At 31.2% G+C, this 12445-nt stretch overlaps 1 protein-coding gene and 1 long non-coding RNA gene across 2 annotated transcripts; both read left to right on the top strand.

Moving 5' to 3' along the window:
- Positions 1 to 319: 319 nt before the first annotated feature.
- LOC146911964 (uncharacterized) lies at positions 320 to 1834 on the top strand. The gene is made up of 2 exons (XR_015015064.1): positions 320 to 534; positions 1451 to 1834. It is a non-coding gene; the product is annotated as an uncharacterized LOC146911964 (long non-coding RNA).
- A 3874-nt stretch (positions 1835 to 5708) lies between these two features.
- On the top strand, positions 5709 to 11746 carry LOC146911963 (NAD(P)-binding Rossmann-fold superfamily protein). Its single transcript, XM_085718557.1, has 5 exons — positions 5709 to 6123; positions 8792 to 8961; positions 10319 to 10516; positions 10826 to 10979; positions 11245 to 11746. Exons 1-5 carry the CDS (start codon positions 5865 to 5867, stop codon positions 11538 to 11540), a joined length of 1077 nt encoding a protein of 358 aa, XP_085574683.1. The 5' UTR covers positions 5709 to 5864; the 3' UTR covers positions 11541 to 11746.
- The last annotated feature ends 699 nt before the right edge of the window (positions 11747 to 12445 follow it).

The raw sequence follows: 12445 nt of genomic DNA, 5'->3' as shown, positions 1-12445 counted from the left end.
TTAATTTGTTACGATTAAACCCTATTTCTATTTTTTGTTTCTCTTTAGTATCCTCTTATAATTTTTTTGTCTTTCTCTCGGTTGTAAATTCCCATCAAACACAAAAAACAAAACTTTTACAAAAACAAAAGTCATTAAATTAGGAAAATTATAGCATGAAAAAATAAATAAATAAATAAATAAATAAATAAAAATAGGGTATTCCATTTATTAATAGGTATAGATTATTATTATTATTATTATTATTATTATTTACCCACTTTCATTTTCCCCTTTTTTGGCTTTTCATGATAGAAACAGACTTGGCGCAGTTGTAATGACAAAGTGTGGGACAATGATTTAAAGCCTATCAATATAGCTGTCCAACTTGCACGTGAATATATTTTTCAATGGCAGAAAGTGTTGTCTAGACTAGCAAGATCGATACAACACCAACATCAACATATAGAAGCAATTAGCAACCACCAAAAGAGGATTTCGTGAAATGCAATGTAGATGCGGCAATGTTTGGGGCGCAAAGGTGTATTGATATTGGTATTGTTGCAATTCGGGGCCTAACTCAACCTTACAAAACCGGCTTGTAAGGTGAGGATTGCCTCCTCTATATAAACTCTTATTAAGAGTCTTATCTATCCGATGTGGGACTTGGGTTTTTCCCAATACACCCCCCTCACGCCCAGCACTCTTTGGGCTTGGTGCGTGAATCGGTAGGTGGCCCTTGAATTCGACAAGCTCTGATACCATGTTGAAATTTGGGGCATAACTCATCCTCACAAAACCGGCTTGTAAGGTGAGGATTGCCTCCTCTTTATAAACTCTTCTCAAGAGTCTTGGCTCTAGCACTGAAGCAGAGTATCGATCCATGGCTCACACCACTGCCGAGCTAACATGGATCACATATCTTTTTCAAGACACAGGTGTTTCTCTTTCTCGTGCGCCACAACTGTTTTGTGATACCATTAGTTCTCTTCACATGAGTGTCAATCTGGTGTTTCATGCTCGCACCAAACATATTGAACTCGACTATCATTTTGTCCGTGAAAAAGTAGCCATGGGAGCTCTTGTTACTCGTTATATTCCTACATCGTCTCAACTTGCAAATGTCTTCACCAAACCACTAGCTAAGGATCCTTTTTTCACATTCCGCAGCAAGCTAGGCGTGTATCCAAGTCCACCCACTAGCTTGAGGGGGCATGATAAGGAACAAAGTCAAAATCCCTTGATAGGTGCTGATTGTAAAATAAATAATGACAGGCAATCTGCTATAATGAAGGATATCAGGATTGGAATAAATGTGGAGTCAAATCCCTTAAATGGTAGAAATTGTCTAGACAGAATTTATGGGTTAACAACATAGGAATATTCTATATATGCTTCTATGTTGTTTTCATGTATAAAATTGTACTCATTGACAGATCAGAAAGTAACAACGCTTCTGCATTCTCTTTAGGTATGTGTATTTGGAATTCTAGGCGCCATTTCTTAAAGGCAGTAACATGTTGGCATGAAGGCAGCTCCCCTCCTCAAGAAGCGGAAGCAATAGGACTACGTGATGCTATTTCTTGGCTTGGTAGATTAGGCTTATCAAAAGTGTTTATAGAACTAGATTGTAAACTAGTGATTGATAGCATAGTTGATAGGAAGACCAACCAAGCGGAGTTTGGTTGTATTATATTTGATTGTCAAGCTCTTTTACAACAACATCCAAACTTTAAGATAAGTTTTGCTATGAGACAATCTAATTATGTCGTTTATACTTTACGCCAGGGGAGTCAAGATTGCATACTCGTCACCAACTGTTTGATTTGATTCCATATTGTATTGAGATTCTTTTGAGAAGTGAAAGAATATGAGATTTTAATTGTCAAAAAAATGATAGAAACATGCTAAATTTCAAAAGAGAATATTGATTTGTTTTTGGGCAAAGGGAATGTTGTTTTTTTTTAATGGAGAAGAATATAAAGCAGAAAATAAAGATTAGGGATGAAAATGGACCGTAAAAACCTCAATGACAATAAGTGTAATTTAACAAATCTTTTAAAACCCTTGTTTTGGATCACAGTTAATTATATATTTATACTTTATCTCATAACATTTAAAATTATATAATAGCCCGTCAAAGTTTTTTTCCCGTGATTTGGGTATCTTCCGCATGCAATTGTAGAGGTTAGTCCCTCAAGTATAAAAGGACTACAATAGATATCAAAATTCTCCCTCAAGAAATTTATTATTGCTGCATTTTCATGATTGGATTCGAACTCAAGACCATTGGTTAAGCCGGAAATAAACACTTACAATGTCATTCAAGTGTTCTTGGGTTGCTCAACAAAGTTTAAGAATGAAGAATTTGATAAAAAAAATTCCAGATAAATTTTTTAAAATTAAATGAAATTTAATTGAAGTATTTGATTTGTTATTTCTCTAAAGTTTCCAGTTACCTATCCAAAAATACATTAAGATATTATATTATAAAGAAGAGGTAAAGTAAGGAAAGGATTTGGAAGGAGGGGGAGAAATTACACTTGTTTAGGAGTGTTTTTAAGAGGACTAATTCAAAGTGATCTACAATAAACTAACACAGTGGGAATAACTTCAATGTATGAATTTGAGAGGATATTCTTGTGTGTATGAGGTCAACAAAGGTTGAAAACTGGTTAAACAAACACTAAGAAAAAAGTGAGCATCACTTGCTAGCTAGTTCCTAACCCAATAGTTCAATGTTTATTTTTTTTCTTCTTCTAATGAATGCATACTTACTTACCTTGGCTTTAATTAACTCGTTTGAATAATTAATCCTGATTCAAAAAAAATATATCTAATGTGATTCATATTCTAGAGTCAACACATATTTGTCCCATTATTAAAAGTAAAAAGTGCTAAACATGCCAAATGGTCAGTGGCATCTACATTTACCATTGGATTCTCAAGTCGTTTGTTTTTCAATTTTTTATTCTTGTAATGAGATAAGAAAATATACTTTTTTGATAAAGGAAAAATATTTTTTTAAGAGGTTGAAGATTGCTTCAAATAGCCTTGAGCCAGCAAGCATGTATGATTTACAATTAAAAAACTATAAAGTTACATTCAATCAATTCAAACTAGCTATCATTAATAAAAAAAATTGATTGTTTTGTGTTTAAAGTTGCAAACTAAACGAACTCTGAGTAGGTGACCACATGTCACAGCATGGTCCATGATTTACATAAAAAAACTACATCTATATTAAATTACAACTAGTTTTGAACTATATTGTCCACTTTGTGTATTGTGTATTGTATGAACAATCATAGTTGTTTGTAAAACATACTTTGATTTAAAGAGGAGTGTGGTTGTTTATAAACTACCTTAAGGTCGATTTCAATATAACTATAAGACTTTTTTTGTGTGTAAGGTATAAAGAGTTTGTCAACCCTCAAGGTTCAGCCCCAATCTAATGCATCAATAGTTCGACTTCAAATATGCTTCAGTGCATTGTTTGTTTTGAGTGTTGTATATGAATCATTATTTTGTCTTTTGTAAAAGATGTTTTGATAGATTGATGAATTATTTGAGTGTTTGATTAATTACAGTAGATAAATGGTTGAATATTGGAATTATTGTGTTGGAACAAGACAACAATGTTTGAAGACCTTCTTAAAAAAACAATGTTTTAAATCGGGTTCAACCAGTATAAATGTAACATTCTCTTTCTAAAATTATCATTAACATTTACTCTTTTATAGATTTTACCTAATAAAATAGTGAGTATTGAAAAAGTGAGTTTAACTCAGTTGGTATGGACAATGCATAATATATGCAAGGACAAGCATTATTATGGGGTTCGAACCTCAAACACCTCACTTATTCACCTTAAAAAATGTGAATTCCAGCTAATAGACTACTTGATTACTTGAAAGAAAAAAAAAAAGCAATCATAACATTGTCTCCGATCAACATGTTTAAAGTAATTGAACAATGACTTGAAAGTCTTTTTAATTTATATCAAGTTGGATTAATTTAAAATTATTACAAGTAGCAAAGCATCCCGAGAGACTAACATCAATTTTAAAATTATGTTAAGTGTTTCATATCGAGTAGATAAAAAAATTATATGTTGATACAATTTTATAGCGTGATCAATAAACATCATAATTTTCTTACGAAAATATAAATTTGACATTTGTATGTACTCCAACGGAAAAAAAAAAAATTTCCCAGACAATTATAGGGTAAATGAATATCTTTTGAAAATTCTTGTTCGAAATCGTCCAATCAATTATTAATTTATGGTAGCTTTTGCAATACTTAATTTATGTGTTTGAATAATGTCGTTACATAAATGGTTGAATATTGGAGTTATTATGTTAAAATAAAGAAATCTGAATTGCATATAGTCAAAACACCATGCAGAAGAGATTTGACCGTCCGATCTCAATTAAACTGTCCAAATTTAAAGTTGGTTTATTCTTATTATTTAAACTGCTTTAAATCTCGATTGTCCGATCATGATTGTCGAACAAACCACTCTTAACTACATGACTGCATGCAATCCAAATCCGTTTAGAAAGACACCAATATTTTAAAAAAAACCACGGTTCAATTAGTTTGATCTTGAACTAGCATGGTCTACAATTTGTTTATTAAAACAATTTTGACTACAATTTTGTCTCATTTTATATGGATTAAAGCCGTTGAACATGATCCAAATGCCTTATTAGTTTGATGTTTGACTCAATTTCTAAATTCCTCTTGAAGTATAATATTTAAACACCCATGAATTACTAACAACTTTAAAGTTTTGAACACCCATTATATACACTCATTTAATATCTCCCTCTTTCTCTCCATTTTACATGATTGTACATATTATATCTATGGCATCATTCTCTATATCTTCCTCTTTCAATGTGTCATTGAGGTATTTGACTGTCTATTAAACATGTTCATTTTACAAATGGACAATGATAGATACAACGAAGGAAAAATTCACGAATCCATCACGATTAACTCTTATTGGTTATTTACACCCCGTATCTAGTTGTTTTCCATGAAATCCAGAATTAAATTACTAAAGCAGTTTTGTCAATCACATTTTACACTCATAAAACAAGGTTCGTGAAATTTCAAGAATAAAAGACTCGTTTGATATAGCATCTTGCTCTTTACAAATATAGAGATGAGTTACTAAAATGTGGTGACCAAATATAGCAAAACATTCAAAAGAAAATATTTGCAACGATATCCAGAAGTCCTAACTCAACTGCCAAAATGCCGAAATTGTTAAGCCGGATATCATGATTGGGGTTCGAACTCCAGTACCTCCACTTATGTGTGTAATTTTATAATGACTTTGTCATTTCGTCTATTAAAAAAAAATTTGCAACGATGTGTTAAAACAAATATTGCGTGTTAGAAGTTTAGATGAAAGTAAGCAATACATACTCAAATCAAAAAGCTAGTCTACCTATGATTTCCATGCTTAATTCCAAACAACGTGACAACCGTCCACAGTTATTTATATATCAATATTAATATATACCATAGTTTAATTATTTACTATTCACACGTTATCTTTTTCCTTTTCCCAATAGTATAACCCGCCAAGCTGGACTTTGACATTTGACAATGAATAGCTCAATTCACTTCTTGACCCATATCGAACTTTAGGTGCAGACCAAAACAACACTCACTCTTCTATATATTCCTTCCACAACCCCCTTTCAACTTTCATAAACATATTCCTTCTATAACTCCCTTTCAACTTTCTTAACCATATAAACCATACACAAACCAAGTACAAGAAAAATAGTTGAAAACCATTATTTTCCATATTCCTAACTACATATCATAACCAAACCATTGTTCTCAACTTTGTTCATCAAAAAATGGGTGTTGTACGTACATGTGAAATTAAGAGATCAGAGCTTGATATCTTTCACCGGAATCTAGTGGCTGCTGCCGGCATACACCGGAGAAAAGACGATGAAGGATTAAGAAAAAACAACGTATTTTCCTCTTTAGATGATGAAGATGTTGGAAAAACCTTGGTTTGTGTCACTAGTGGTGTTTCTTATCTGGGTCTTGCTTTGGTCAACCATCTTTTGGTCTTAGGTTACTCTGTTCGAATAATTGTTGACAACCCAGGTTGGTTTCTCTTTCTTAATTTCTTCTAAGTTTCATTTTTCTTAATCCATGAAAAAAAAAACTAGTTCTTTGATTTGTTCCAAATTCATATCTTTATTTATTTAAGGTTTATAGTTGTTCTTTATGTTTTTCTTAGTTCACGTGTTTTTCTTTGAAAAAATAAATTATCTCAAAGTGTCGAACAACAAAATTTACGAACATTAAATGTGAAGAAGAGAGTATTGCAGGCGTCACAACATATTAAATGTTCTTACAATATTTTATCATCTGAGTTTGAATTGCGGAAAACATGAAAAACAGTTCTATTCATGAGGGTGTTGAGTAAAAATAGTTTTCACAACATATGATTTTCTTTTCATGGTAGGTGAGAGCAAGAAAATGTGAAAAATAATATGAAAACATGGAAGAGGATTAAAATAAAACAAAATTGTAAGTTGGTGGCAATTGGCAAAGTGACAATGTTAGTTTATCTTGATGAAATATGGTTTAAAATGTTAGTAAATTTATGTGGGTAGGTATATGATAGAAATAGAGGGAAATTCAGCAAAAGATGAACCACAAATTTCAACAACTTTGTAGGGTTTCATTTTGTCAAACTTTAGAATTAAAATTAGTGGTCCTCAGGACATTTTTTTTTTCTTCTTATTTACTTACTTTATAGATTGTAGATGTGGATGCTTGTGAGTTATACTTGCTGTTAATGTTATCTTTTTGTTACATTAAGGTAGAATTTGGAAGAAAATTACAATTTATGATATTATATTTTTAAGATTGATAAATAACTAAAATTTTAAAAGTATACAAAACTTTAATAAAATTTATGTAAATACATTCATTTAACTAGGAGACTGAAATTTGACATATCTAATGCGATAAGACAATGAATTATGATATGGGTGCATAATTATTCATTTATGTAATGTTTGTTTTCGTACTATACAATTTTTATTCTTTTTGTTTGGTTGAACTTTTCTTCTTCTTTTTGTCATTGTCTTCAATGTGATTTATGAAGTTTATCAAATAAAATAATAATTTTAGGAAATCTATTTAGTTAATAAAATTTTATTTTTATTCAAGGTCAACTGAATATTTTGGTCTGTCAACAAAATAACCTAAACATTATACGGCACAACGTGTGACATGTGACTATGTGAGTGTGGTGTAGGGTACACGTAGGGCCATTTTTCTCCACTTTTTTGGTCTTTTTCGTACGTACATATGTATAAATTTCAATTTGCAAATTATAATATGAAGAATGTCACGTTTTTATTATTATTTTATTATAAGATGAAGAATGTCACGTTTTTATTATTATTTTATTTATGATGATATACAAATACGACCATGCATATTGATTATTCAAGTCTCCAATTTTGAATAAGAATTGGTCTCTTCTTTGAGAGATTTTTTTTTTACGAATCTTTCTTGAGAGATATGTATACTTAAAAATAGCCGACTTATATTATATATATTCATATAGTTTCTACGTGTTTGATCATATGGTTTATTTTAATCATGCACTATCTTTATACATGTAGTTTATTTATTTATTTGTTCACGAACACCCAAAGAGTGTTGCTACGAAAACTATGATCGGTGAATTAAGATAATTTTTCAAGAGAAAATTTTTGCGTAATGTTTTTATTTTATTTTATTTTTTAAACATTGTGTGGGTAATGTTTTGTAGACTATATAGTATAATAAATATTTACACAACATGAAACGAAAGCTCACGTGACTCACACACACCCAAAAAAAGCTCACATATGTGGACTCCAGAAAAAATAAGAAACTCACATGTGGATATGACCCCACCTATGTCGATTTCTTTATTTCTTTTCTATGTAAAATCTCTATTATAAATAACTAACTTGATGTCTATTTTCCTCAAAAAAAAAAAAAAAAAAAACTTAATGTCTATTTTAGTTATCTTTTTGTCAAATTTGTTTACCCCTAAACCCTAGATGCCCTCAATGTATGTGACTAATCAACCACTTGCTTAAGTAGCATTATATTGAGTTTGTGGCAGAGAATCAATGTTCGATCTCCATGTAACATAATTTTGAAAAGGGACGAAGAACTTTAAACTAATTTAAAACACGAGTTGAGATTAGTCTCATAGTCGATTTAAAAGTCTTAACTTTTTTGAAGGAAAAAAAGTTTAAGCTTTTAGACCGACTATGAGACATTATAAGTTAATGATTTTTACACACACTGAATCATATTTTGCTATGCATTGCATGCTGCCAGCTTGTAAAGGAGAAGATAAATAACTTAATTAATAGTATATTGAGATAGGTTTTGATATTATCATATAATTTGTGGTTGTGTTTCATTCAATTATAACACTATCTAATGTGGGACTAAATGTTAATAATCATAATTCAAGACGTTTATGCTATATTCAAAGTTTGAGTACACTACTAGAATAATACCAAAATAGAATTGAGTAGAAAGCTAGTTAGGTCTACATTAAAATTTGTTGTTGTATTCATTTATGGTAAACATTGTATTTGAAAAATCCAAACAAACTACTATAATTTGGAAGAATCAATGCAGCTCTATTTTTTAGCTAAAGTATTGTTTTCAATGTTTTGTTGTTTACGTGTACGACATTCAAATTGATATGATATATGATATAGTTGGTTGTAATTAATTAATAATGCAGGAGACATAGAGAAATTTAGGGAAATAGGACATGAAGAGATGAGAAATAATTTGGAAATAATAATTGCAAAGCTAAATGATGTTGATAGTTTGGAGAAAGCATTTGAGGGCTGTCGTGGCATTTTTCATACCTCTGCATTTACCGACCCTGCTGGTCTCTCTGGATACACTGTGAGTTTCTTTCTTTCTTTCTTTGTGTTTGTTTGATTAATTATTTGCTTTCTTTCTTTCTTTTGTATGCAAAGTTATGTGAGTGTTTTAAAAATCGACTGTGTAGCCGACTCAGACAGAGGTACTAGGTCATTAGTCAGATTACTAGTTCATTGGTTGAACCACGTTATTGAGCCCAATGACTAAATCATGTGACTCGGTTTTTATAAAATAACATTGAGTTATATAGTCTAAGGTGGACCAATATTTGAAAATTACTAAAAATAAAACATTAATGTCGACTAACATGGCTCTTATAAGTAGAAGTTCACAATTCCTTTCAATTTTACGACTGAGACCGTAATTTAATCAAGTTCAATTTGTCAAAAAATTGTAAAATAAATCAGTTGAATTTTTAGACATCTATTTATTTGTTTCACTAAATTGATACCTCTAATCTTAAATTTTACAATAAGGAAGACCACAAACTTCTACTTTCAAAGATTAACACCAATTATCGTAAAATATTTCATATTTATGAAGTGTTAGTCCATAGGATAGCTGACCACTTATAAAGATGGTCCACCGGCCTTTTGGCAATGTGTACACCCTACGAACCCTACCAACCTGAAGTCCCTTTGAGGAAAAATATCTTCTTTTTGTAATAATTATTTTACCCTACCACATAATATGAATGGCACTTTTTGTATTGGGAGACAAGAATTTGATGTAGTGAGAAAGTGGCTATAGTCTTGTAGACTTTGGCCACTACATGTTCAATAGATTTAGAACTCTAACACGATCTTAAAAGTGACAATGTCAAGTGACTAAAAACCAACCCAAATTTAATAAGTGTTTAATTACTTGTTATATATTGTAGTACTTCAAATATAATAAGGTCTAAAAATCATCTCTTGAAAATAATTGATTCCTAAAAAAAAGCTTCAATTCTATCCTTGCAACTTTAAACTTTTGACATATCATACCTTTACAGCTAGTATATTAACTTGGTGTAATTATTGTGAGAATATCTACAATAGAAAGTGTTACTATGTTCTTTTTTGGGTACAAGAAAGTGTACTATGTTACTACCTCCGTCCCAATTTAATTGACACAATTTTGTTTTTCACACATATTAAGAAAAATGTATAAATAAAGGGGAAAGTGGAATATATTGTATTGGGAATGATAAAAGTAGTATTATTTAGTGTTATATTGTATTAGGAATGATGAAAGTTGTATTGAAAATTGAAATGGGTCAGTTATTTTGGGACACTTTTTTTTAGAAAATGGGTCAGTTATTCCGGGACGGAGGGAGTATAATATAAGTATATATGTGTATATATCTAATAAACAATTACTTATTTATAATATATAGAAATCAATGGCTGAGATTGAAGTCAATGTAACTGAGAATGTGATGGAAGCATGTGCAAGAACACCTTCAATTAAAAGATGTGTGTTAACATCATCATTAGCTGCTTGTATTTGGCAAGACAATGTGAATTCAGACCTTACTACTCCTATTATTAACCATGGCTCATGGAGTAGTGAATCACTCTGCATAGACAAAAAGGTAAATTTCTTCATCTATTTTCTTTTGTATTTTGTTTTCTTCATTTAGAACATTTTATGTAGGTGAGATGACATATTTTATGACCTTAATAATTTAATCAATATTTTTAAAACTAGACCGAACCGGTCGGTTCAACTAGTTGAGTTGGAAATCGACCAATTTATAGATTGGTTTGATTCGCTTATACCTTATTTTTCGTCTAATTCAACCATAGTTAAACTGATTGAACCAATTAAAGCGTGATTTGAAGGTCTCACCAATTCGGTAGTGGATCTGATTTTTAAAATATTGTTTTTGATGATATGGCAGCTATGGTATGCATTAGGCAAGATGAGGGCTGAAAAGGCTGCTTGGAGAATAGCCAAAGAAAAAGGTTTGAAACTCACTACCATTTGTCCAGCACTTATCACAGGTCCTGAATTTTGTCATAGGAACCCAACAGCAACAATTGCTTACCTCAAAGGTACTATGTAACCAAAGTCATTGTCCAATTTCTTGTTCCAATTTTTGTTTTTGTTTACATCATCTTAAAATTAATTACTTCTTAAAATTTGTTTATTAGGATTGTTAAATATATAATATTGAATATATGTGTGAAACTTTTACATTATCAGTAACAAAAAATTGATAGAAACTATTAGTAAATTAGTATGTAGTTGTAAACTCTAGATGAAAGTTTACATTGGATCTTTACTAGTAGAATCTAACAATTTAAAATGCAAATACAGGATCACAAAAAATGTACTCAAATGGTTTGCTAGCAACAGTTGATGTAAAGAAAGTGGCTGAAGCTCATGCATGTGTGTTCAAGGAAATGAAAGAAAATGCTTATGGTAGATACATTTGCTTTGATAATGTAATTGATGCTCAAAGTGAAGCAGAGAAGCTAGCAAAGGATATTGGAATGCCTAAAGAAAAGATATGTGGGGATGCATCAAACATTTCTTTGCAAAGATTTGAACTATCTAATAACAAGTTATGCAGACTCATGTCTAGGCCAATTAGGTGCTTTAGTGAGTATTAGATGGAAATCATGAAATCATGGCATGCCTTATGTCGTAAGATTTGGCATTTCTTTGTCTTAGGAGTTGATAGAAAATAGATGAGGTATGCTTAGGGGTCTATGATGTGGTGTCTCACATGTGTAATATGTAGTTTGTTTAGTAAGGCTTGTATTCATTTATCATCCAATTATCTTTATATCTTTATTCAATTTTGTTAAAAATAAAACCAAATGTGTATAGTAAATAGTAACTTTAACCAAGTGGTTAGACTCAAATAATTAATGAGCTTTAGTTAAAACCGATTTGAAGCTCCCGAGTTTGATCCTTAAGTGAAAACAATCCTTAACAAATATTGATATAAGTATATTTCAACATTAGTTGGACATACAAATAGATCTTTTATGCATATGGTTAGAGGTTTGAGTCTAAATATGCATTATTGGAATAAGTAACTCTCTTAAGAAGTGCCTCCGGGGATCGGTCTCTGTTGAAATTGCCTTAAAATTGTAGTTCTAAAGCTGTGAAAAATCAGGTCCCGGTTTGTATAAATCGGTGGCCGATTTTGTGTGCTTTTCCAGCCTTTCCATTCGCATTTTTTCGGGCCCCGATTTGTATAAATCGGTGGCCGGTTTTTGAGATAAGGATGAGTTTGTATTGTGTACGATGGTGAAATCTGGGGCCGATTTGCTGCCTTCGGCGCGAATGCTGAACACTATAAAAGGCTTCATTCTTCATGTTTTTTGAGAGAGCTTCAAGAGAGAAACCTATGAATACAAAGGAGGTAACTTTAGGGTTGAGTGTCTTTGTAGTGAGGTTCTCTTGGGTTGGGAAACATTGTAAACACCTTGGGTGAGTGAAAATCATTGAGTGTCTTGTTCATTGGTGAGATTGGGAAAATGGGTAGACATTAGGGTTGTTCTTTATG

Source organism: Medicago sativa, chromosome 6 (genome assembly GCF_051527215.1).
Source record: "Medicago sativa cultivar Bolivia chromosome 6, Bolivia_mono, whole genome shotgun sequence".
NCBI lineage: Eukaryota > Viridiplantae > Streptophyta > Magnoliopsida > Fabales > Fabaceae > Medicago > Medicago sativa.
This window is presented reverse-complemented; position numbering and strand designations above follow the sequence as displayed.